Here is a 24,605-nt window from a genome sequence, read left to right as displayed (position 1 = left end):
TATGCTAAAAGTACAGGCACGTTTAGTGCTACCTAGCCAAGTAGTAATCTCTGGATTGGCTTCTGAAATGTGCAACTACTTTCCTATATAGAAATTAAGAAGAAACTTAAGTTTTAATAATTGACTTGAGGGCATTTGGAGGCTTATCCATGAGGACCTTTTCAAAACTGGACTGTTGTGGATGCTGTCATTGCATTTTTGTTTCAGATAATCTTATGTGTCTTGTCACTGTATGTTAGTCCCCAAATTATTGTTACATTTGTCTTTCATGTTGTCTTTCTTTCACTGTCTGTTTTTGAAGTCTGCAGAAGAGAGCTGGGAATAACATTTCAGAATGGAGGCAAGTGTGGTAGAGGTAGCATTGCTTCTTTACTAAAAGGTTTATTTCTGTATTTTCACTTTCAGAGAGCGCTTTGGTTCTTGTCTTCACAATATTGCATCTTTCAGGAAGCTTTTGTTCACACTGGAATGTGTGTGTTTTTCTGGTTTTTTTATGCCATGATCCTTAAGTATTTTTTGATTGGTTATTTCTGGGATATAGTCTGCAGTTCTGTAAATGTGTCATGCAGTCTTTCTTCTTGGCAAATGTCCTTGCATTTTAATATATTAGAAAGAAGTTGATTATTTGCTCTTGCTTTCCTAAATGTTCCACATTCAGCATCTCTGTTCATGTTTCATGGAAATAAGACGTTTCCACCAATCATTTGCTTTTACTTAAGAGTTTATGCAAAAGTGCTTTTAATAAAATAAAATCCTTTTTACTCTACTTGATAATGAAATGTAGTCAGTAAGCTCTGATCTGAATACTTGTGGAGCAGAGGCATTCACAGATTTAGTTGATTTTTTTTATGTTGCAAGACAGAAGGTGAGTTAGTACAAATGCTAGAGACCTTGGAGTTTATAAAAACAAAATTTATAAAAATAAAATGAGTGTTACAGGTTTTGTTCCCTTTGTGAACTTTTTAAAATAATCTATTATCTTAATTTTACTTCTAGAATGGGATATTCTTGTAAAATTTTTAATTACAGAAAATGTTTTCTTGGGGAATATTTACCCTCAGTGAGGTTTCTAAGCTATTCTAAAAGTCTTTTGCATGTGAATTTATCACAATAATAGAATGCTTCCCCAGAAACTTCACGCTTAAAAAGTGTGATGGGAAAAAAGTAGTAGAAGTATGCTTGTGGGACAAAAAAATTTTTTTGTCAGCAAAAAATAGTTGCAACCTAGGTAGTTGATGTTTTAAAAACGAATTTGCAGCATTTAAAGATTACATTTTTTGGTAATGTTAAAGGAATTAAGTCACAAAGTGTACTGCAACAAGTTCTTGAATGTTTTATACTATGATGGGAGTATTTGGCTGTGTGAGGTCATGGAAAGCTAATATGGGGTAACAATTTTTAAAATAACATTGTGCGTAGCATTTCTTTCTTTTATCTATTTTATGTATTTTGAAATCTCTTCTGTTGTGTTACCCAGACTAAAGAGGTATTGGATGATGTTCACTGGTGAATTCGGACCACCATTACCACTTTACCTGTGTAACCAAGACTGCACAGCTGGCTGAGCTCAGACTGACCCCACTTCATAATACCAGAGAAATCTGTATGAAAACAAGATTTTGGGAGAGCTTTTTGCTTGAAAGTGGATGGCTGTTTGCACAACTTAGCCAACCCTGTGTGCCCCTCTAATGCAGAGGGGGCCATTGCACTTGCAGTCAGACTTGGAGCAAACAAGTTCTCCTACTTTGGGAAAGAAAGTCAGATTTTTTGCATTGTCTCTTCCCATTAGGTAGTACCAAGTACCAGTGCAGATTTTGCTGTTTGCCCTGTATTAATTCAGGGTGAGGAGACTTGTAGTTGAATTGCACAATTCTAAAATGGTTACTCAGAGAGTTAGAGGTGGATAACTTTGAAGATATCCTCATGCAGTCAGATAAATTCCTCAGTAAAGGTTGATGAGTTGTGTCCTCTCCTGCATAGGAGGGATCAGTTGCGTTTTCTTAGTTTTGTCTGTGGTTGATGGAGGACAGATTGTTTCTGAGTTAAGTATGATCAGGATTTGTAACTAAATGTTATACATAATTTCACTGAATCTTAGTAATTTAAGCTACATACCTGGGAGAAGCTGTCTGTCCACTCATTCTGGAGAAGCCAAAGGACAGTCCACCCAGCTGTTCTTAAGCAGTTGTGTGAAATGAGTCTGGAAATAGTAATTTCTTTCCACAGATTAGAAAAAAAACTTGGACTACTTACCATAAGAAGGATTTGGATGCAATATTACTTTATGTTTTTAACAAGTTTTGAATACCCTTTGTGTTTTGCAAGAATAACCCTGATGCCTTTCATTCAGAGATGGTTTCTCATTGTCTCCTATTTCTTCAGTCGTGGCACTTCTGACCTTGTTTGTAATCATTTGTTTAGAAGTTAAGCTCATCCTCCAAAATGATGAGCACAGGATGCTTGGGGATTTTTTTGTGTTTTCACATACCTAGTTGCTATCTGTATCTTTCCATGAAAGGCACAAAAGTTTTGTTCCACATTCCAGTTACTGGTGAAATGGTGTAAATTCTACTGTTGTGTCTGCTAATCTTGTTAGATACATGGGATATTGATTTGTGTTGCATCTATATCACAGAGGAACATCTGTGTGATTGAATCTTCCTTGGAAATACATTTTGTGTCTCAATTTCTTGCTCCAGACATGGAACTGTTGCTCTCACTGTAAGGACTTTGTTGTTGGGTCTCAGGTATTTATGTGAATTCACAGAACATGTAATGGTCCAGGTTTGTTCCACCTGATTTTAGGTTTGTGTCTAGTAAATACACAGTTGAAGGTTCAGTCACTTTTACTGTGATCCATTGATATTAGTGAGTGTGCCAAACATAATCTGACACTTTTGCATCCTTGAGGTATCTAGGTGGGCAGATGGGTATGATACAGGATCTGCACAACAGGCTCACTGAACTGGACCAGCTGAAGCATCTGAAATGTCATTACATTCTGGTTTTAGATGACTGAATCGTGCCCTTGCTGTCTCATGCTGAAGGATTGGTTCTGCGCCAGACTGTAGATACTAAATGAGGGTGTCTACAAGTAGGCCCTTCTGTGTGTATGTATGCACTGTTTTGTCTTTTCTGTTCAGAATTGCTTTTTACATGTAAAAAAATACAATATGCACTTTATATTGATGCTGTTATTTCACAGAAGAATTATCAGTACGCAAGAAAGTTAGTGCAAGATCACTCGTGGTAAAAAGTATGCCACGGCAAGTTAACTAAGTAGTATTAGCTGTTCACTGCTTTGTTTAAAATCATTTGAACATCTTGTAAAGATTTGTGTCAGAAGTTAAAGTAAACTCTTAGGGCTACGGGCTCTAATTTGTTTTATGCTTTAGGAGTGGCTCGTATAATGTATTTCCAATTTCATTGGACTCAAGGTCCTACCCCAGAGCAGACTTAGTAAAAGATTGGGCTTGAGTAATAAGTCTGTAGAATTTGCATCTGAATGGTACCATATTTTTTTTTTTTAATTATTATTTTGATTTATTTTAGAGTTAGTTGGCACTTGATATATTTGACTTTCATCTTCAGGCATTTTTTTCTTCATAACTTGTTTAAAGTCCGTTGTGAGTGCAGGGCAGGGTTTTGTGGCCTGCTGTTGCGTGGGTGAGAGCAACTGAGTCATCTGTTGTGTTGTTGCCTCCAGGTACAGAGGATTTGGCTCAGCATCCTAACATCCTAATGCCCTTTATTCATGAAGTCCATCATGTCCTTCAAGCAGCTCTGTGAAATGCTAGCAAACCTTCTCCATGTTCTTTGTTCCTCCTTCCTAACCCATAGGAAAGGCAGGATACAGAGTGATTTACCAGCCAGAATGAAGTAGGGCAGGGTGGAGTGGCAGGAGCTTGGCTTCAGCCTGTTTCTCCACAGTGCCATCAGTTTTCTTTTTTGACGTTTCTGCTTCATGTATTGCAGTTGTATAGCCGGTGTTCAGACTGCTTCATGGTTGTTTCTTAATGTCTTTTGAAACACTGGGTGTGAAATACTTCACTATAGTCACAAATGAATCTTTATTTATTAAAAAAAAAAAAAAAAGAATCTCAATTTGTAAGTAAGCACATATGTTCTTGTTGTGTTGGACATAGTCCAAAAAATATTTTACCTGTTATTGGTTTATGTGGATGTTGATAAATCTGAAATAATTATTACTAACGTAATAAAATGTTTCTTTATAGAGCAGCTACAAGAAACAGCTCAAACTATATTGTCCAAGCCCATTTCGTCTTATTGTGGACATGACAGGTTCTGGAAGCATTTAAAAGATGCCGCAGAGTATCTTTTATCCTGAACAATAAGACAGGGGCAGAAAAGATGCTCCAGCAGTGTAGTAGTTGTACTGATGGTGCTTCTGCAATTTGTGTGCTTTTGACTCCTCTCTGTGTGCCGTTCTCATGCTTTCCCTGTTGTACTGAGCTCTTGGGTGATATTATACTCCTCTCTCCTCCTCTGCCATCTTATACCCGTGTTGCTTGTTAGTGAGGAGCAAGGAATGCGTCTTTGTTAAATGCCTGTACAGTTCTTGGTGCAGTGTACATCTGGAAGGTACTTGCAAGGCACAGTTTACTTCAGGAGTCTGCCTTGAGATACATGAAATCCCTCTAGGGAAACTTAAATGTAGGAATGTGCTCTGAGTTAGTGTCAGGAAACATTGGTCTTTCTTGAGGGAATCTGAAGAGGCTGGTCAACTTAGCTTAAAAATGGTTGCAGAAGCTCTAACCCCCATGACAGTAATGATAATGGTATCTGTATCAAGCATCTCTATGTCACTTTACCCACTTTCCTAGTTGCAATTTTTTGGTTAGTGTTTATTAATTTGACTGAAGGTTGGTGTTGAACCTGAATTCTGTGTGAGGATACATATTCTGAATATGTTATTACATTTGGCAGTCGGTTAAACCACTATTAGAACTTACCTTAATCATAAACTCTCATGATTTTTTCCTGTATGGTGTTTTAAAAGTATTAAAAATCTATTTCACAGGAGCTTTTGTTTTTCAAGTGTTTTGTATATTTTCTCTGCTTTTGGTAATAGTGTTAACAGTTTCTCATGATAATCACATAACTATGACACCTGCTATATTTATCCAAAAGCCACAGGGTTCCTGGAGGGCAAGTGCTGCTTTTGACCTCAATTTGAGCTTAAGATTTAGCTTTTTCAGTCTGCCTCAATATAGGCAGCAGATGTACTTGAACAAAGAAGAGGGAGTGTGGCATCTTGGAACAGTATTGGAGTTAGAAACTGTAAATTGAGCTCTCTGGTAAAAGCCTCCTGCTGGAAATTTAACCTGTGAATACAGATGGCAAGTAGATACAGTTTTAGGGGGAGCTGTAGTGTTTGTATGGGTGTTGCTGGGATGAGAGGAATTTCAGGACTAAACAGTAATGATAGGGAAAGTGCAAGTTAGGGTTCATCTTGGACTAATTGGGCTAATTTTGTCTTTTCTGTCTCTTCATCTATCATAAATGATCAAGAGAGTTATATCCCAATAGACACATATATTTAAATTCTACCTGGCATATAATACAGGTTCTATACTGTTAGGAGGAGGATGGGAAATTGTCCTACTGTGAGTCTATTTTTAACAGAATGGATCCCTCACCCTTTCTGCTTTTCTGTTTTGCCGATAGTAATGCAACAAAGAAAAAAAGAATTACGTTAACTACCAGAAAAATTAAATTTAGGAAATGTAATTACATAGTTTTAACTGTATTTTTCCTCCAATGACTTCTTCAGAGCAAAAATACAGCTTTGATTCAAATTCTTGCTAACATGTCTGATTAGCAGTATAGCACATGTCCACTTAGGAGAAGTATTGTGCATCCTGTGTGGCACGTGGAGATGAAGTTGTCTTCTATTAACTGGAGTTCCCGTCTCTGAAGAGTCCACTTAGCAGTTCATAATAGCATTTTTTATACTAGTGCAATGTATAGACTAAATGAATGGCACACTTTCAGTATGAGAGTACCTTGTGTAGTAGTCAAGCTCTGATCTGCAAGAGGAGTTAACTAATACCTGTTCTTTCATCACACAGAGAAGCCTTGCTCCTCATCCCAGTGGAACCCCCAAAGCATGGACTTACAGAGTGAAAGGGCAAAGGCACCCTTCATCTTCGTTCCTTTTGTCGATAGCAGCTGAGCTCTTCTTGAAATATATTCAATGTTTTTTAAAAATAAATTTTTCTATATTGTGACTGAATGTTTGTCTTGATTGTTACATAGTTGTGATTTGATCTTAATTTGTTTTTCTGCAATGGTACTGTTACTATTATCTTCTATCATTTGTTCAAGTTCCAAAACCAAAAGCTGCTGAAGGAGAGTCTGTCCAGTAGAGTTCTCCAGGATTGCTGTGATTGCAATGACTCAGCACCTACCAATACAAAGAATCAAAATTACAAAGCAGCTGTTACTTTCTAAGGACTGAGAACATTTCTAAAAGAGGGGATGCATTGCTGTCAGTGGGGTTTTAAATCTGCTGTTTGGCTGACTGTAGCGGGGTTGTCTAACATACAGTTTTAAGTGAGTGGGAATTTATTTTTACACCAAAAAAAGTCTGATTAGGTTAACTGGTTTTGAAAACAGCCTCCTTCTCAGGCTAAAGTTAAGAAAATACCCTAAGACTCAATAATTTTTTTGCTATGTAGAAAGTAGCTTGCTGATGAGATAAAACCTTCTCATGTTCTTTGAAGCCTTGAAGGATACAGAGTATATCCAGGCACACAGAAGACCTCACACCTTGTGTTACCAAAACATAAGTACCTAACGTAAGACCCTAAGAGTTGATCCTGTCAATGCATACAGCCTGTGTCCTGCAGAGCATGCCAAACAGCCTGGCTCCAATATATCCACACAGCTCAGTGCTGCATGGATAATATAGATTGTTATGGCTGTCACTGGGATCCAGGTGAATGAATGTTATGATACCTCTCGTATTTCGGCTTTCAGGTTTCTCTCTGTCTCTGTGTGTTAAACATTGTTAAACATGCTATAAGTGCTTTCAAGATAAGATTCACACTACTTTATTTAAGCCATCTTAAACATCAGGCTTGAAATCAGTGACTGGTTGAAAAACAGCAACATCTTTGGAGCATGGAATCTGTTTTCTTCCAGTGACAGAGTAGCATCATTGGTTAGTAGGACTGAAGGTCACATTTGAATACTGTACACTAGTTCAACTGAATACAGATCACAGTTTCTTAAAGATGGAGGATCTGCTGCATTTTGCCAAATGGTCTACTTCTCTGTGACTGAAATTCAGGTTGGTTTCCATACTGTAACTCTCACAAGAATTTTTATTCATCAAGCAAAATTAATTTTCAGCTTTTACTTACCTGTTGTATACTGAAATTAAATCCATTAAAAACAGGCTTTCTACAACTTTACGACTAACGTGAGACAAGAATGAAATGTCTCCAGTTTCGTGATACAAAGGAGGGTACCTAAATGAATACCTTTTAAAAAATCTTCTGTGATAATGTCTAACATACTCGAGATAGAAGTAGTAGAAATGTAATACGAAGAAGACCATGTTGATCCTACGTCTGCTGAAGTCACTGGAAGTCTTTCATTTTCCTGGAGTTTGTGCATTATCTTTATGTTCCTTCAGGTATTTTGCCTACAAATATATGCTTTTGGGGATGAATATCATATAACTTTGAGAGGAGTCTTCTGCTTTTTATTTGAGGTTAAAAATGTAATGAGCTGAGATTCCATGTTTCCCATATGACTGGAAAAAAAAAGTGATTTTATGCTCTAGATTTGGCTAGAAAATATCAGTACAAATTATTTCAAACTCTGGAGTTTGATGCCCTGTATTTAGAGGTTTTGCTTCAGGGAGACTTTCCAAAACTTGCTTAGACACCATGGGGTTCTTCTGACTCATAAAACAGAGCTATATGTGGTATTCTTGCCATTTGTACAAGTGTTAGGAAGGTCTGGTCTGTGCTGAACATGTGAATGCAACATAGTTTTGTTCATCAAGAATGCGAAACGATGTAAATCCATGACCTGCTTTGGCCAAAGTCCCTGGTACATACATATGTTAGTTCTGGGAAGTTTTCCTTGTATTGATATAGCCTGTCTAGTTCATGGCAATGCTTGTAGAGTGTTGTATAAAAAACAACTTTGCTCAGTGGTTTAAGAGTCATTTACAGATGTTATTCTACTGTACTGGCAAAATACTCCTTCAGCAACAGGCGTACTTGGTTTTCATATTAAGGAATCCAAAGAGTGGGTGTGTGTAGACTGGTTAGGGGAAGCAAGTATCTTTTAGCTGCAACGCAGATGCCCAAGAAAAGCAGTGTTGTCGTAAGTAGTAGTTCCATGAATAATATGAGAGAGAACTATCCAAAAATGAATTTACCAGCTTTTACTGGAACTGAAAAAAATTGTTGCTACCGCCACCATAACATGTACGAGGGTGTGTGAAGACCTCTGAATAGAGAATATGAAACTGATTCTCCTTCGTCTTGGATGGTGAGGCAAACTCCTCACATAAGGATAACATCAAGGGACAGAGCTGTCTGGCTGGAGATGAGGAGGATCTCTAATGATAAAGTTACCTCACCAGTGTATGTAGCAGATGGATTGGTAGCTTGAAAGTCTGCTTCTGAATAATACATGAACGTGTCTAAACAAACAGCAGGCCAGATTTCTCTCAGTAAACTTCACCACTAGATAAGTTTTAGGATGATGAAGGGCTTATTTAAGTGCACAGATTTATGATCATGGGCCTGTATTAGAAGCAACTCCCACTCCAACATACATTATTAATTTTATATATGATACTAAGTTTCTCTCTTCATTGATCGAGAATCTTGGCTATCGAGAGTTGTGAGTTAGAGGGCTAAGCCTGCCCCAGGGGATGTGCCCAGGGAGAGCTGTAGAGCTCTCCTGTTCCTTTCTGTTAAGTGGTTTGCAGTCTTGCAAAATAACAGCTCTGGTAGCTGTTTTCCATCTCAAAGTGGAAGGAATCTCTGTGGTGGTTTGTTTTTGGTGGTTTTTTGTTTGTTTGGTTTTTTTTTTAATATCTTGATCAGGGCCTGACTTTAGACTTCAAACTTGTTTCTTTACACCAGACCTGAAAATCAGTGACAATCACTACAAACAACATGATTCAGAAATCATGTGAGGTTGCCAAAATTATGCCTCTTTCCTCTTCCATGAGGATATGTCATTGATCTAGTTACAGTTGAAGGCACCTCTCTCTGAGATGATGACAGTATGGTAGTTTCAAGCCAGAGAAAACAAATCTACCTCCATCATCATAATTTTGGCTGATGGCCGTGACCCACAGAGCTGTGGTGGTGATAAATCTGGCACAATGGTTATCACGCTACTGATCACCAGTATTTTATTGTGTGAGCTGCATCCTGGGCAGGCATCTCTGCTGAAGATGCTGCAAGTTTTGAATTACAGTAGCTGTGGAGGTGATACCCACAGACGCATACTCCTTTGCTGCTGCATATCTGCAGACATTCTCTTGACTGTTTCAGACCTAGAAAGTGTATAGACCAGTCATACTGGTCTGCAAATCTCCACTGGATTTAAAAGGTCTGAACTATATGGCAGACAAAGGTTGCTAGTGCTCTGCAAGCAACTAGGCAGTGAAGAGATGTCCTGAGACCAAGACACACTGTCTCTCAGACCTGGGAGATGCTACAGACCTGGCTAACATTTAAAGAAAAAGACAAGAAGACCTTATTCTGTTGAAAACGTGCCTGTTTTTATTATTTGTAGAGTATTGTCACAAACAGAACAATTTGTTCTGAGTGATTGCAAAATACTCTTCCCAGAGTACTCTAGTGGGATTTTGCTGTATCTCACTGCCACTGAAATACAAACAAAACAGGTACCAAAGGTAACAAATTCAAGAGGGAAAACCAGGTTGGGATGAGTTTCACAGTGTTTATACAATGAGTAAGAGCTTGGATTTTGCTTAAGATGATATTATGGTAGTGTCTGTGTGTGTAATCAATGACAGACCTGTGTTTTTTTAAGGAAAATACAAATTCTTTCACAAATTGTGCTAGCAAAAATGATTCCCCTTTGGATTAACAGGCAGTGAGTAAAACGTGATTTACAACGATCACAGTGCTCCAACAATGTTGAAGTGGTATGACTTCTGACACAGCTCTGCCTAAATCTTAGTGCTATAGGCTGCAATAGCATTGTCTTTATGAAGACACTCATTCCATATTAGAGGAGTAGACCCACAACTCCTAAATTATTGTGGTCTGGAGGTTTTTAGTTCAACAGATTAGTTATCTGCTCACCAGACAGTGCGGCTTGTGGAGGTATGCTGATTGTAGAAGTGACTTTAGTTTCTTGCCACAGTCCTGCTTTTCCATGGGTGATGCACTGGCCTCCTCAGAGCTTCTTCAGAGCTCTTAATTTGTGCCTACGGGAATTGCTGCTCCTTCAGATCTGCTAGCTGAGATTATTGGATGATAACTTTCCTGGCCATTTCAGTCAATGCCTGCTGGCTGAACCTTACCAGAGACCTGGGAATTTATAGCTGGAACCAGTGGAGGCAGGAGGTCTATCCAACTGGCCCAGCAAGAGTAGGAGGAAGGTGTTTCAGTGGCCTTAGGTACCTTGTCCGCACATCATGCTTGTAGATTTTTACCCACTGAGTGACACCATGAGGTGGTTACCATTTTGTTCCCTTTTTTGTTGCTAATTGTTAAAATATGATGAAAATGCTGTTGTTTTGCTCTGTGCTGTGTGGGTGAGTAAACGACTGGTGTCAGACATGGAGTTCGTCTCGCCTGCCCTTACACATATTTTGGAGGCTGTTCTCTGACGAGTGTTTTTTGGAGGCAGTGTTACTTCAGCAGTCCCACCTTCCTGCTGCTGTAACCACTTCTCCATCTCTCCCTGAAATGTTGTGATACAAGTGAGCTTCATCTTCCTAGTAAAAGGTGTTGAGAAACGCTTCCTTGTTTAAAAAAATGAATTGAGGTAGAGGTCCCTTTCCAACTGGAACCACTGCTGTGAAGGTTGTTAGGTGACTTCAGTTGAATAGAAGCTGGTTTCAGTAGGATGTATGCAAGCATTGCAGTGCTCTAGTGTTGCAAGACTTGTCTTTTTCAGTTGCTTAGAAAAAGTGAAAACTGAATGCAGGCTTTGAACTCTGTTTTGAAGCTCTGTTTATTGTTCTCTGTAATGAATGCAGTCAGACTGAGTTTTGTTTGAATGTGTGCAGAGATCTGTATTGGAGCCAGTCACACTGGGCTGCCATTGTAGGCAGAGCAAAGGGGCAAAGGACATGAGCAAAGCTCATGCCCTTTGCAAGCAGAGATGAAGAGAATCATGCCATGTCCTTCCTCTTAGAAATAAATAGTGTCCTGAGGTGACTAGGTCAGCCTTCAGTGTCTGTACCTAAGAGCATCTTCGTTGTGTCTGGGACGTAGGATAGCGCCTATAAGAGTGCACCATAAATAGCTACGGGAAGAGAGAGATTATGGGGAAGCAACGTATATGCCTGCCCTGACACCATCGCAGCTGTATAACCAGTTCAGTGACTGACAGAACCACATGTGAACTCTGAATTAGATGGATTTATTAACCTTTGGTGGATTCTTCTTTTGTCAGTTTGTGCAGTCCTCCCATGTTAATTTTTGCATTTACAATGCCTTTTGGTAAGAATCCTTACCAAAATCCTGTTTTTGAAGGCTCTTAATGCCTTATTTGAAGGTTTCTAAAATTAAGTGGGGTAAGCACTTCTTAATGAATAGTTTGGTAGAAGAATCTAGGGCTATATGTTTTGTTCCAGGTTACACTGCGTAGTGGTACATGAGAATGAGTCTTCTGCTCAGAAGGTCTGTCTTGCTTCAAACTAGCTGAAATGTGAGCTGCTCAGGTATGCTTATGGGTTCTGGTAATTCCACCAAATAGAATGAGAATGCATCAGTGCATTTTTTAATATAAAAACTGGGAGCTGAGGAGGGAACAGAGATCTGGGTCCTAGGTCATGCCTAAGGCTTAATATTTCAGCATAATAGTTGGCTAAATTCTCAAAAGAGAGAAGCTGGAAAGCCAAGTTTGGCTGCTATCTCTCATCAGAAAATTTGCTTTTGGGTGTGTGAATGCAGGTAGAATTGTGCACTCAGGAGAGTGCTGAGAAAATGAATGCTGAGACACTTGCATTTTTCACAAAGCCCCTCTGCTAGTCTGTTTACATAGCTGTACAGGAAAAGATTTGCCTTAGAAAACAAAGCCAAGTTGAAAAAACCCAACAAAACAAGAAAAAACCCACAACCCTACCCTGCAAACCACATAGCTAAAATGTAGTATCCTTTTTTGGGGATTTGTAAGAAGTAGCTTATACCTTGCAATTCCATTTTCTTTCTAGTCTTTTGAATTATTTGATGTCATAAAATCATAAATATATTTTATTGACAAAATTGGGTCAGAGAATGGTATTTGAAGTTTCCATGCTCTTCAGTGTGCTGCAGCTGGATGGTGCTGTGGTTGTGTTTTCAGCATTCAGTGTGTACAAAACCAATTTTTAAGTCAGCTTTTCACTGGAATACATCAAACTAGAGTAGTTGCACATTTACCTTTGAAACTTTCCTGCTCACACCGATAGGTCATTATTGGCACAACTGGACTATGCCATGCAAAGTATTAGTCTTGAATCCTAAATTTACAGTTTTGTCACCAATAGCAGTATGCCAGACACCACTGCTGATTGCATTAATTGCTGTGCTAGCTGAAAGTTACTGGAACTGCTGCCATTTAGACAGGCTGTCTGATTCCACCTTTAAAAGAGGTCTGTGCTGTTTTTTCTGGGGCAGCTCTTGAGGTATATGCTGTAGCTCTATACATCAAGCAGTTTTATACTGATACATACCAACTGAACTGCTTTCTCATTCTATGCTAATACTAGATCTTTTTAATATAATTTTTCAAAAAAGGGGGTGCTTCATGTTAATGAACTGGGAAACAAACTTTTCAAGTACTCCCAGTTTTCTCACATTTTTAAAACAGAAGTTCTCACATACTCTTAAGGTTGCTTTTTAGTTTTCCTAGGCTTAGAGGCAAGTGGACACTGAAAATTTTCTCAGCTCCTCCTAATTTATTGCTGTTTGTCCATGAGGTGCATTGCCTCTGGCTAGACACCAGGTGCCCACCAAAACTACATTATCGTTCCCATCCTCAACCACACAGGGGAGAGAGAATTTATTGAAAGGATTGTGGGTCAAGATAAGGGCAGGGAGAGATCAGTTACCAGTTAGTGAGTGTCATGGGCAAACCAGACTCGACTTGGGGAAAAATTTACTACCAATCAAATCAGAGTACAATAATGAGAAATAAGACCAAATCTCCAAACACCTTCCTCCCCCCCCCCCCCGCCCAGTTCTTCTGACTCTGGAAAGGAGTCCCTTTGTGCAGTCCATACTTGGAAAGTTTCTGTTCTCATTGCAGTTGGGGATGAGTGGGTGCTATCCCTCTAGTGATGGAGAAATCAACAAACAGAAATGACAAGCCTCAAGCATTTTGTGAGCTCTGTGTGACAGGGCAAGGAAATAGTTTTGGGCAATGACAGTTGCAGTGTGACTGCAAATGTGCATTAAGCATATGAGGTGTGACTGTGCCTGATGGCAAACTTGCTGCCACTACAGTAGGATGGCTGACTGAGCTACAGCTGTGGTTAGGAAATGAAACTGGAATTAGCTGATGGGATGACCAAACCTGATGGCTGTGGGAGACTGGAACTAGTGCGCTGCTTGAAAAGTCAAGAGGTTTGCTGTATGACATCCAGCAAGTTGGGAAAATGGACATGCCACAAACTAACCTCCAGATCTTACAGGTTCAACTCAATGCTCTTTACTCGCAGTTATCAGAACTGAAAACATTGCTGTCTTAAGCCCAGATTTGACAATCTTCTAAATGATAAAGCCATAATCTTTTCAAAAAAGTGAATTTTTAGGACTGAAAATTGCAGAGGAAAGCTTTGAAGCACTGTGTTCTGATAAACTGTAAAACTTTGAAGGTTTATGTGTTCAGGAGCGACTGAAGTACTTGAAATACAGATTCTGCTTCTTTGAAAGCTTAGTTCCATGGAGTTCTCTCATTGAATAGGAGCACCAGTGTTGGTTCCTGGTATCTAGCACCTTGCATTGCTTCAAGTGCTTACAGGAACTCTGGGTTTCCAAGCAACTCCTGTAATCTCTACAGGCTGCTGAGTAGTGGGAGCCCCTGCTTCCTGCTGCTTGAGCCAGTGTCCCAATAACAGCACTAATCAATGAGTAGTGGGGAATCACTTCACGTTTTCCTCTGCCAGTCTTTTCACACATGTTAGACTCATAGTGATTCCCAGATGTATATCTGACTGCAAGAGTAGTTTTCAAATTCTGAATTGCTTTTTTTACAGGGAGAAAAAGTGAAGGTTAAATACACATCTTTGTGAGGGAGATATTAGTTATGCCTCACTGAGGTGATGCTTTTTAGCTGGCATAGGCATTCTTCTCTGTGATAAAGAAAGGGTTTTGAATTCCCTTCTAGTACTCCCAATTTTCTCCTGTAATCAGCGAAATGCTTTTGTTTTCAGTGTAGATATCTGTTATTTTACTCCCATAGGAGATACTGTTCTTTTAAGTGTGGCTACTGTGGAACCATACATATGCAGAATACACCAGGGAAGTGGTTTGAGTTTTCTGCACTAAAGAAATTGTGTTGGCAGGAAATTATTTGCGGTACTGTGGATTGACAGTATTGTAAATGTTCCTCTAATGCTGGCTAAAAGACCATTTTGTTCAGGCTGTGTAATTAGAACCCATATCCAAATGTCCGCATGTATGCAATAGAATTTGTTTTAAGCTTGAGTTTAAAAAGTATTTTTGACTTTGCCTGGAGGCCTATACAAAAGTTAAGGTAATTGAGTGGATAAACAAGCCAAACAATGCTTCATATAATTTGGTGTGTTAAGTCCGTAGTACAACTCTGATATATATGATTTTATTGTTTTCTTTCTTTATACCAAAAAAACCCCAGAACAAAACAACAACAACAACAACAACAAAACCACTACCACCACCACCAAAAAAAAAAAACCCCAAAAAACCCAACCAAAAATACCCAACCAAACCAAACAAACAAAAAAAACCAACCCAAAAACAAACAAACAAAAACAACAACAACAACAACAAAAGTTGTTTATTTGTGTTGCGTAGAGTGAAAGTAAGTTGTTGTTCTGGCAAACTGAGCTCACCGAGTTTCACAATGGAGTTATGAAAATGGGAAAGTGTTTAAAATGTGTGTGTATTCGGTTTGGTTTTTTGGAAACCCTTATAGCCTTAGCTAATATGGCCACAGAATCACAGAATGGGTCAAGCTGGAAGGGACCCACAGTGGGTCATCTGGTCCAACCTCTGTGCTCATGCAGGGTCATCATGTGACACATTGCACAAGGTTGTGTCTGTATGGCTTTAAAGTATCTCCAGTGAGGGAGATTTCACAACCTCTCTGTTCCAGTGCTTGGTCACCCACATGTCCTAGATATATCACATATGATGTTTAGGTGTGTCTGATTCCTCAAGTAGAAGATCTGAACTTGAACTTGAAGCAGTGTAACCCCTCATAACTAAAACAACATCATGAGGATCTCTACTCACTATTACCTTGTGTTCCAGCTAATGAACATTCTCATTAATTTAAGTAGCAAATTTCATCTTCCCTTTCAAAAACATGGTTCTGTATGTGTTTAGAATTTTTTTTACCTTATGAGGAATTAGTTTTAGGAAGGGAATTCCTTTAAAGATGGTACAAAATCCTGTGGTTTTGCAGGGTGTGCAGTTCCTTTTGAGTGCTGCAGTTCTGTGGATGTTTACTTGTTCAGGCTTTCATGTGAAATATTGCAACAGTTCTTAATTAAATACTGGTTATTCATAGGAGTCAGTATGGTGAATATTTTTGTTTTTTAATTAGTTGCTCATATTTTCCTATATGAGTTACTATTTTCATCCAGTTTATCATTTTGATATCTCCAGGGATCTTATAAAAATAAGGTTAATTAATTTTTAAACCTTCAGTTCTGTTAGTAAATATTTTAAAGGTATGAGCAGTCTCACTTGTTGCTGCTTTTATTTTTTAAAGAAAAAGTTTTGATTGCTTACTTATGTGGTCAATTTGAAAGTCCTTTTTCTAACATTAGAGTGGGTACTGTGTAACACAGTGCATTGTCAGCAGTCTAGTTGCTAAGAATTTATCAAAACCAAGGAAATCATACCCAAAAAGTTGGACACTTCTAATAACTGTAGACTTAAAATGACTGGCACAATTTATGCATATTACATTACAATAGTCATTCCACCACTTTTATGTTTCAAGAAGTCAAATTGAAAGCGTTTACTTCTTTGATGTCAGTAAATGGAATGGAATTTTTGGCTTCTTTTCTCTTGATTGTTGTTTTAGATCCCCCTGCTTTCCTTTTCCTCCCTTCAGTGCATCTTCAGTATAGGTTACTCAGAGCAGGATTATCTATGTTTCTATTCAACTGCAAAGATTAGAAACTTTGTTTTTAAAGGGTACCTGATCATCTTACTTCATCTGCAGGTAACTGGTATTGGGGCTTTAAGAAGAAGCTGCAAATAATGTAAAATTCAGAGCTGAGCAGCTGGAATTTTAAACTTAAAATAAAGGTCTTAACAGCGTTGTCTCATCCATGCATAGCAGAGTGGTGCTTATCATGCTAAGCAGGACAGTCTCACGTTCAGTTTGGAGCAACATAACTGTTCTAAAATGACTGTCCTTTGCACAGTTTTGGGATTTTACAAAATTTACATGAATTTGCATATTTGCCTACATGTCTGTAGCACTTGCTTCCTATGTACCTTTTTCTGGTTTTGGCATTAGCAGAGGACTTCAGTAAGTCTAATTTTGCTGTCTTTGTTAGTACGGTAAAGTGCTCAATATGTACATTAATACTTCCTTTTGAAACCTAATGAAAGCTTATTTTCTATATTTGATCCTAAACAATGAATTTACTCATATGTCTAAAAAGTATCCATCATTTCCTGATGCATAAACTAGAACATTTTATTTTAGACACAGCGGCAGAAGTTTGTAGAATTGGGAATATTTTATATTGGTATCCTTAGAGGTTTAGTATATATAGAAGTTAGTGTAGATAGAGCTTCTGGGCCTCGTCCGTCCATCCATCCATCCATCCATCCATCCATCCATCCATCCATCTTTACCTGTGAACACGTGCTGTTTGAAAGGAGTTTGAAATGTGGTTGGCCATAAATACTAATTATATTCTTGGCGTGGGTTCTCGCTTTCAGAGTCACAATAACTATTGCTTTGTGCTCAGTGGGCCAGCTCACAGTGGTTATTGTAGTGGGTAATGAATGATGTTTATTTGTGCTGTGTACCCAACCACATCTGGGGCTGAGAACACGCTGGCAGCTAATTGGCCTGGCAAATGATCAGGCTGCTACAAAGCAGTAGCTTGTGCTAGGCAGGAAAATGAAATCTCAAGGAACTGTCATCCCTTGCTCTTATTGATGGTTCTTGGTGGAAATGACAGACATTAGCTGTGGATGTGATACTGAGATCTACTCTTATTGTATGGATTTCTTTCAGTGAATGCCTTGGATCAATTTGCTGTTATTAACACATTGTGAATTAACCTCATCCCCAGGGACTCATGTTAATTGCTAATTTGTAGACTTATGTTCATGTTGGCTTTCCTTTTTGTCCTGAGACACTTGAATGCTTCACTTTAGAACTGATCGCATTAGTGAATGCTGAGGACAAGCAGTCCAGCTGGGAAGTCTGTGTTGTGTGGCTTGGCATTGAGCAATTTCCTGAAAGTGGTGCTGATGCTGCCTTTAAAGATCTCAGAACTCTGGCTTTCTTTGGGCTTGAAGGAACTAGAATCACCAAAAACGAGAGAATTGCAATATTTCTTCAATGAGGGGACAGCAAAGAGCACAGTTTGAATTTTTATATGTTACTAATGTGTACTTGGCTACCCTCCTCAGAGGCTGAGCCCTGCAGGTAATCCCTGTCTCCAGCAGACTGCTTTGTGCCTGTTCTGGAACCAGGCAGTTGTCTTCACTCTTAGCTTAGCAGCACTTGTGGGAAGAATTGAAAAGGCTTTTACTCCTTACAAACCCAGGATATATTTAAGTAGGTCAAAGCAAAAGGAATAGGAGGGAAAATGGCATTGTTTGGATTGCTGACAAACTGATTACTCCGAAAGATTGTGAGGATGTGACTGACAGCCCACCAAGACATCCTTCCCATGGCTGCTTGGAGTTGATGTTAGCAAGAAGGAGGAATAGAGTTCATATGCCCTGCTAAATAATTTTGATGGTAGGGAGGTTTGAAAATAGAAAATATGACTATTATTTGAATGACTTAGTGTGTAAAATGACCAGATGAACAGGTCCAAATAACACAGCTGATTGTGGTATGAAGTAGCCATGTGATGGAGAATGGCTTTCAAGGGCTTTTGGGCCCTTTTGGTTTTGAAAACCAGTTTGTAGCATCTGACACTGCAAAGAACACCTGCAAGCATTGAGGTTATGCCGTTGATTTCAAAGCTAGGTATATGTTCCTGGCTCCCCCTCTTGTGTCACTGTAATAACATCTATGAGTAGAAAATAGATTCTATTTAAAAAAAAATCCCATCCTATGTTTTTAATCTTTCCTTGTATCTGGGTATCTGTATGAGTTCGCTGAAATTTATATCTTTTGAAATTTTCCTTCTTCTTAAAAGAATTTTTTTACTAATACTTATTTTTGGAAGAGCATTTGAATATAATTTATTTTGCTTTTTCAAGGTATGTAAAAATAGGCCAAACAAAGTACAGTTGTATTAATACTTTTAAGAAAATGTAAATTAAATAAATGTAAATGTAAATTAAATAAGCTGTTAGCTTTATTTTTGCCTACTCTGAGTGCTTTGTGATACTGCTTAGAAGACCAGATGCCTTGGAAGCTTTTTGTAAACAATGTGTAGAAAAAAGGATGCCTTGTTCTGTTATTCCAGAAACAGTGAGAGGGAAAAAAAAATCATGCTTATGCAATCAGAAATTTGATGGTATAAAAAGAGAAGGGAAAATATGGTAGCTTAAAAGCTTGATACGGGATTACAGTTGTTTTTAGCACTTGATGGTTAAGTGTCTTTTACTGCTCTGTCTCTGAACTGCCATAACTGATAATTTAGCTCCTAATTCAATTGTGTGGTGATTAATTGCCATGAATAATTCCTTGAAGAGCACTACAAATTTCATTTTTGTTTCTCTGCTAACTGTAGCAGTTTTCATTCCTCTGCTACTTGTGTGTTGGTCACCCAGTGATGTATGTGGTGAATATATACCAAAAAAGGTGTATATGTAAAATACAGTCAACAGATCTATTTGCTAGAAAACCTTTTAGAGCTCACTTTTACATGCAGAAGACTCTGCTGATCCTCTGATCTTCTGCTGAATTTTCACCATTATTTTCCTCTTGTAATAAGTAAAAAATGTATGATGAACAGATTAAGATGAGATTATTTTTCCTCTGACAGTGCTGTTCTATTAATAACTGTAAATCTTATTTTTTCTCCCTCCTCCCTCACATCCGTAACAGCTAGCCGATGGCGGAACCTCTTCTCTACACCTGTCTCCTTGGCTTTTCCCTATAGTCCTGTTGCAAGACTCACCCCATATACCAATGGCTGTAATAGTCCCAGCTTCTCTAAAACTTCCAGTAAAGCAATACTAACACCTGAACGGACAGGTAATGCTTATATTTTTATTGATTTACGGTGCTTGCAAAAGTGCTTGATTGAATCTAATCCTGCTAGCATTTAATAGCAGCACTCTTTTTGGCTGGTTGTATATGTACTCACATCTCAGAGGGAAATTGTTGTTTTGGGTTTATTTTTTTTAATGGCCTAAAATTTGGCTGTTAACTACAAGTGCTATGCAGCATGTTACAGGAAAGTGATGCTAGTAAGTATCACTAATGATTTACCCAGTAGTACAGTTGTGACTGTGTCAGCGTAAACAGTCCCCAGCTTTGTTGCCCATTTCTGCCCCACAGTGCCTCTTCCTTGTGTCCACAGAAACATATGTACAACTGTGTATTGAAATTGCATTGATAATTTACAATAATAGTAAGAGCTGGCAGAATTATGCCTATTTTCAAGCTGGTATTGTCGCTGATGTTCAAGATTTATTTTATGTTTTCCACTGATTTTCAGGGAACACACAAGTTCTGGGAAAATTGAAAACTTTCTGTGGTCTGTAAATTGCAAAGATTTACGTTTTCCTTCTTCACTACAGATGCCAGGAGTCAATTTGTATCTGTGACTTCTCTTAAACTGCAGTAGCAGTGGAGAAAATAATCTTCTGGGGGAGAGGCATTAACATTTTATTGCTGACAGGAGCAGGCATGGGCTGAGGATGGGCTGATGATTGCTGTCACACCGGTTTGTGTGCAGTGTTCCTTACAATGCATGAAATCACTGCAGAAAGCCCTTTTTTAACGGATATGGGCACTGTGGGTGAGGAACAGCTCTAGACAGAGCACCTGCTGTAGCTGTCTGCATGTGAGTGAAGTGTCTTGCCTATTCAGTGGGATGAAGCCTAGTTCCTAAATGAACTCATGCTATTTGAGATACCCTCAGGTACCTTGTCTAGCTTCCCTCTGCTGCTCCAAAAGAGCACAGCTGTTACTACCTCTGCAGAACCTCAGGGACTGCTGTAACTTGCACATTTAAGAAAGCAAACACATTTACTCCATACAATCCTTCCAAAGCAAAGTAATCCCCTGACTGTCCTTTTGTTCTGGAGATACTATTGGAAAACAGCTGAATTTAGGATGAATTTTAGGTGGATGCTTCCAGCAGTGCTAAAGGATGCAAGCACACCTGTGGTACAAGCACAGCTGGTGAGCTGTAGTCACAGCAGTTCTTGCCCTGCAGGCTGTGGGTCTCTGGTGGTCCAGAGGATATTAGAAAATTATTTACTATTTTAGTTGATGGGATTTTTCTTAAGAGTTGGACAGCAACTAGCTCATGCAACTAATTGCACATTAGTTAGTTTATGTTTTACTATCACACGCAGGGAAGAAGTAGAATCCTTTAGAAAAGGTAGCTTTATGAAGGAAAGCAGTGCTTTCTCTGTTGCATAATGTTCAATCTAAACTGGTACTGTGATTGATTTATATGATAACTATAGATAGTTTAAAAAAAGAAGAGTAAAATTTAGCTAAATGGCTCTGATGCAGCATTTGGGTACTGAGCAGAAGTCAGTGGCACATATCTACTGGTTTTTCAAAACAGAGTAGGGAGAACCACAGTCCCATAAGAGAGATGCAAATACAGATGTTGGTTAGACTACAGTAAACTGAGCTGTATCAGAACAGTATTGGGTAAATTATTCATTGTCTGGGCTATGCAATGCTATTTTGGGAATGAGCTGAGGAATTCATGATCCATTCCTACACTTACTACTTCTCATTAATATCAAAGCTCTTTGGTAATTGTTAGTGAATTGAACTACACTTCCGAAAGTTTTTATGTGCTATTCAGAAAATGTTTTAAGCTACTGTAATGTCAAGAGCAGATGATTCTGAATGAAGGTGGCCAGACATATTTGTAGCCTAAAGTGTGTGTTTTCTTACATAGGGTACATTTCTAGGAGTTCCCCTTTGAGTCCACAGTCATCAATAGACAGTGAGCTGAGTACTTCAGAGCTGGAAGATGATTCCATCTCCATGGGATACAAGCTGCAGGACCTCACTGATGTTCAGATCATGGCTCGTCTACAGGAGGAGAGTACGTGGCACTTTCTTGGTTTTCATAACAGTTTGGAGAAGATTTCCCATAACAGTTAAAATTGCTTCAGTTTGGTCTCAGTCAAGTAAATATTTTTTAAATGGTGTTGCCTTTTGAGTGGCAGCTGGAAGTACTCTTCACCTGCATGGGAGAAGGTGTGCACATTTGTTGGGTTCAGGTTAATCTGAACTGGTACTGGATCTTTCAGAATTTAATGTTTATATTTTTCTGAATAATAATTGAAATAGTTTTATTTCTGGAGAGGGAATATGCTAAAGCATTTTTCTCATGCATTCATTTCATGAGTAAAGGTAATAATAAGAAGCTCTCTTGGATTTCTTCGCCTCCACTTCAATTTTCTTAAATTTTCAGATGAGTTTTGAAATGAAATCTCCCTTATATACTGAATTGAGCCCTTTAAATTTAATATCTTGGTTTAAAACTAGTAATTGCACAAATGCAGGAATCTGAGCCTAGAGTCTTCTTTGACATAGATTATAGTTTTGCTTAATAGTATTTTTTGTAAAATGTCTTTATTAATAAATTAAGGGCATTTGACTTACAGGTCACTGAGACAGTAAGTGGAGTGTTTCTCCCACATCCTGTTAGTGCCAAGCGAGATATCAAGGAGGAAGCGATGAGATTAAAAGCAAGAGAAATTCACAGATGGGGCCTGAATGAAAATGCCAAGTAATAAGTGATTATATAAAACAAAAATAATAAAATAGGAAGAAAAAATTAGAGCCTTGAACTGGGTGAAACCACCAGACTGAACAAGGCAGAGTGATCACCTATCAGCAGAACTTGCTGAGTATCTAGTGGCACTCAGCATCATGTTCAGCAGAGAAGTTTACAAGAGTTCTAATTTTAAAATGAAAAAAAGTGATGACTGTCAAAGATACAAAGGATTGCATTACTTAAATGACAGCTGTGCTCATCTCCTCCAGAGTGAGGTTTAGAAAATACTTCAGGTACTTAGCTCTTTAAGGAATCTGAGCATTGGCAGACTGAAAAGAAAAAATGCTGGTTTTTCTTCAAATCTGTGTCAGGTGCAATTGATTGTGTCTCATCCTTGTAGTAGCAGCTGGTGGAGAATGTTTGAGCACGTGACAGTTGTTGACCATTTAATCCCATGGAGAGTGGCAGTTCCATACGTGCACACAGGCACGCTCTCTTCACAAATAGAAGCTCCCACTCGAGGAGGAGGAGAGGAAGCATATTAAGAAGTTTCTCTTATGAAGCAAAGACATCCGTTAAAAATTAGGGCTTCTTGTAAGTCTAGGAAGGTTGTTTTCCGTAGCTACTGTCAGAGTTACTTGGCTCCTGCAGTGTTTTTTCATTGATTGATGTGCATCTGGAGAAAGGAGGGATGTACAAGGGATATGAATGATTCCCTCTCACTTGACCTGCAGCAAACAGGCTCTTACATGGTGGTGCTTAAAAGTGAGACAGTTTTCAAAACCTGGCATTTTGAGAAGAGGATGGTAGGATTTTGTACCTGTATAAAATACAGCTGTGTTACCATGAAACCTTGTCCTTGAGACTGGTTGCTATCAGGAGCTAATTCTTGTTCAGGGAGGTTGGAGAGCCAGAAGATTTAGATGGGTTGTAAGTTTAGGAAATGTCATTGCAAATATTTTTGTTGCATGAATACAAAAGTTCAATAGCAATAGCTAGGAAAACTAATGTGAGTGTAATTCGTCTAATTAAGAGTATTGAGAAGTTAAAAACTTAATACTCGTGTAGTCTTTATTGGCAGAGAAATGGGTGCCTCCTGAGAGTGGTTCCTCTTAAGAAAGGCACCTAAGATATCTTTTGGAGACTCCTGTATTCTTTTTTCATATTTTATTAAAAAAAAGATTTTGAGAGAAAGAATTTAGGCTTCGATGCCTGAAAGGTAGATCAGATGAATCCTACATGAGATCTTCCACCTGATTACATTTTAAATTCAATTCTTGCTGTAAAATTCAGTCTACTTACCTGCTTAATTTTCAAGATTGAAGTGCATATTAGAAGAATTAATCACTTAGCAGAAGCTGAATCATCCTCCTCTTGGAATTTACAGGCCTTAGGCAAGATTATGCTTCAACTTCAGCATCTGTGTCAAGGCACACTTCCAGTGTTTCTCTGCATACGGGAAAAAAAGGGACATGCAGTGACCAGGACTATGATCGCTATAGTCTTGAGGATGAGGAGGAGTTTGACCACCTTCCACCTCCGCAGCCACGTCTGACACGCTGCTCCCCCTTCCAAAGAGGGATTCCTCACTCACAGACTTTCTCCAGTATCCGGGACTGCAGGAGGAGCCCTACTTCCCCACAATTCCCTACAAATACTTATCAGCAGCCCTTCTACTCTCCTCAAGCCCAAACTCCAGAGCAGCAACCAAATAGGATTAATGGAGGTGGGTTGCATGCTTTTCTGAGAAGTGGTCTTTTCTCTGCCAAGTGCCAGTTCCATTTTAAAGATGAATTGTACATAAATTGTGACAAATAATTAAAGCCTGCGTAAATGATTAAGGGATGTTATTGTTAAGCAGTTTTCTATGAAATGTAATCTGTGACCAGGTCATAAAATACTGCAAAGAAGACGACAAGTGAAGAAAGAAACAATAAGTAAAGAAGAGCATGTTTTAGCAGGGTAATAGTTGGTTAGAAGAACCTCTGGGGTTTTCAAGCTTGATGTACACGTCCTTTGTGGATGCAGTAAAGTACAGATCTGGGTTTTGAGATTTTAATTTTCTTTCTTATTCCTGAGTTTGCTG

General features: G+C 38.7%; 1 protein-coding gene across 1 annotated transcript in view; it reads left to right on the top strand.

Annotated features, from left to right (window-relative positions):
• The window catches only part of SLAIN1 (SLAIN motif family member 1), a gene marked incomplete at its 5' end in the record, with an annotated part of 50,466 nt that overhangs the window by 9,465 nt on the left and 16,396 nt on the right, over positions 1-24,605 (top strand). The window contains 3 exons of the mRNA XM_083881561.1: positions 19,648-19,797; positions 21,692-21,841; positions 23,907-24,245. Of these exons, the coding sequence (XP_083737687.1) occupies positions 19,648-19,797; positions 21,692-21,841; positions 23,907-24,245 (639 nt within the window). The remainder of the gene's footprint in view (positions 1-19,647; positions 19,798-21,691; positions 21,842-23,906; positions 24,246-24,605) is intronic.

This window comes from Zosterops lateralis (genome assembly GCF_965231275.1).
Source record: "Zosterops lateralis genome assembly, chromosome: 2".
Lineage (NCBI taxonomy): Eukaryota > Metazoa > Chordata > Aves > Passeriformes > Zosteropidae > Zosterops > Zosterops lateralis.
This window is presented reverse-complemented; position numbering and strand designations above follow the sequence as displayed.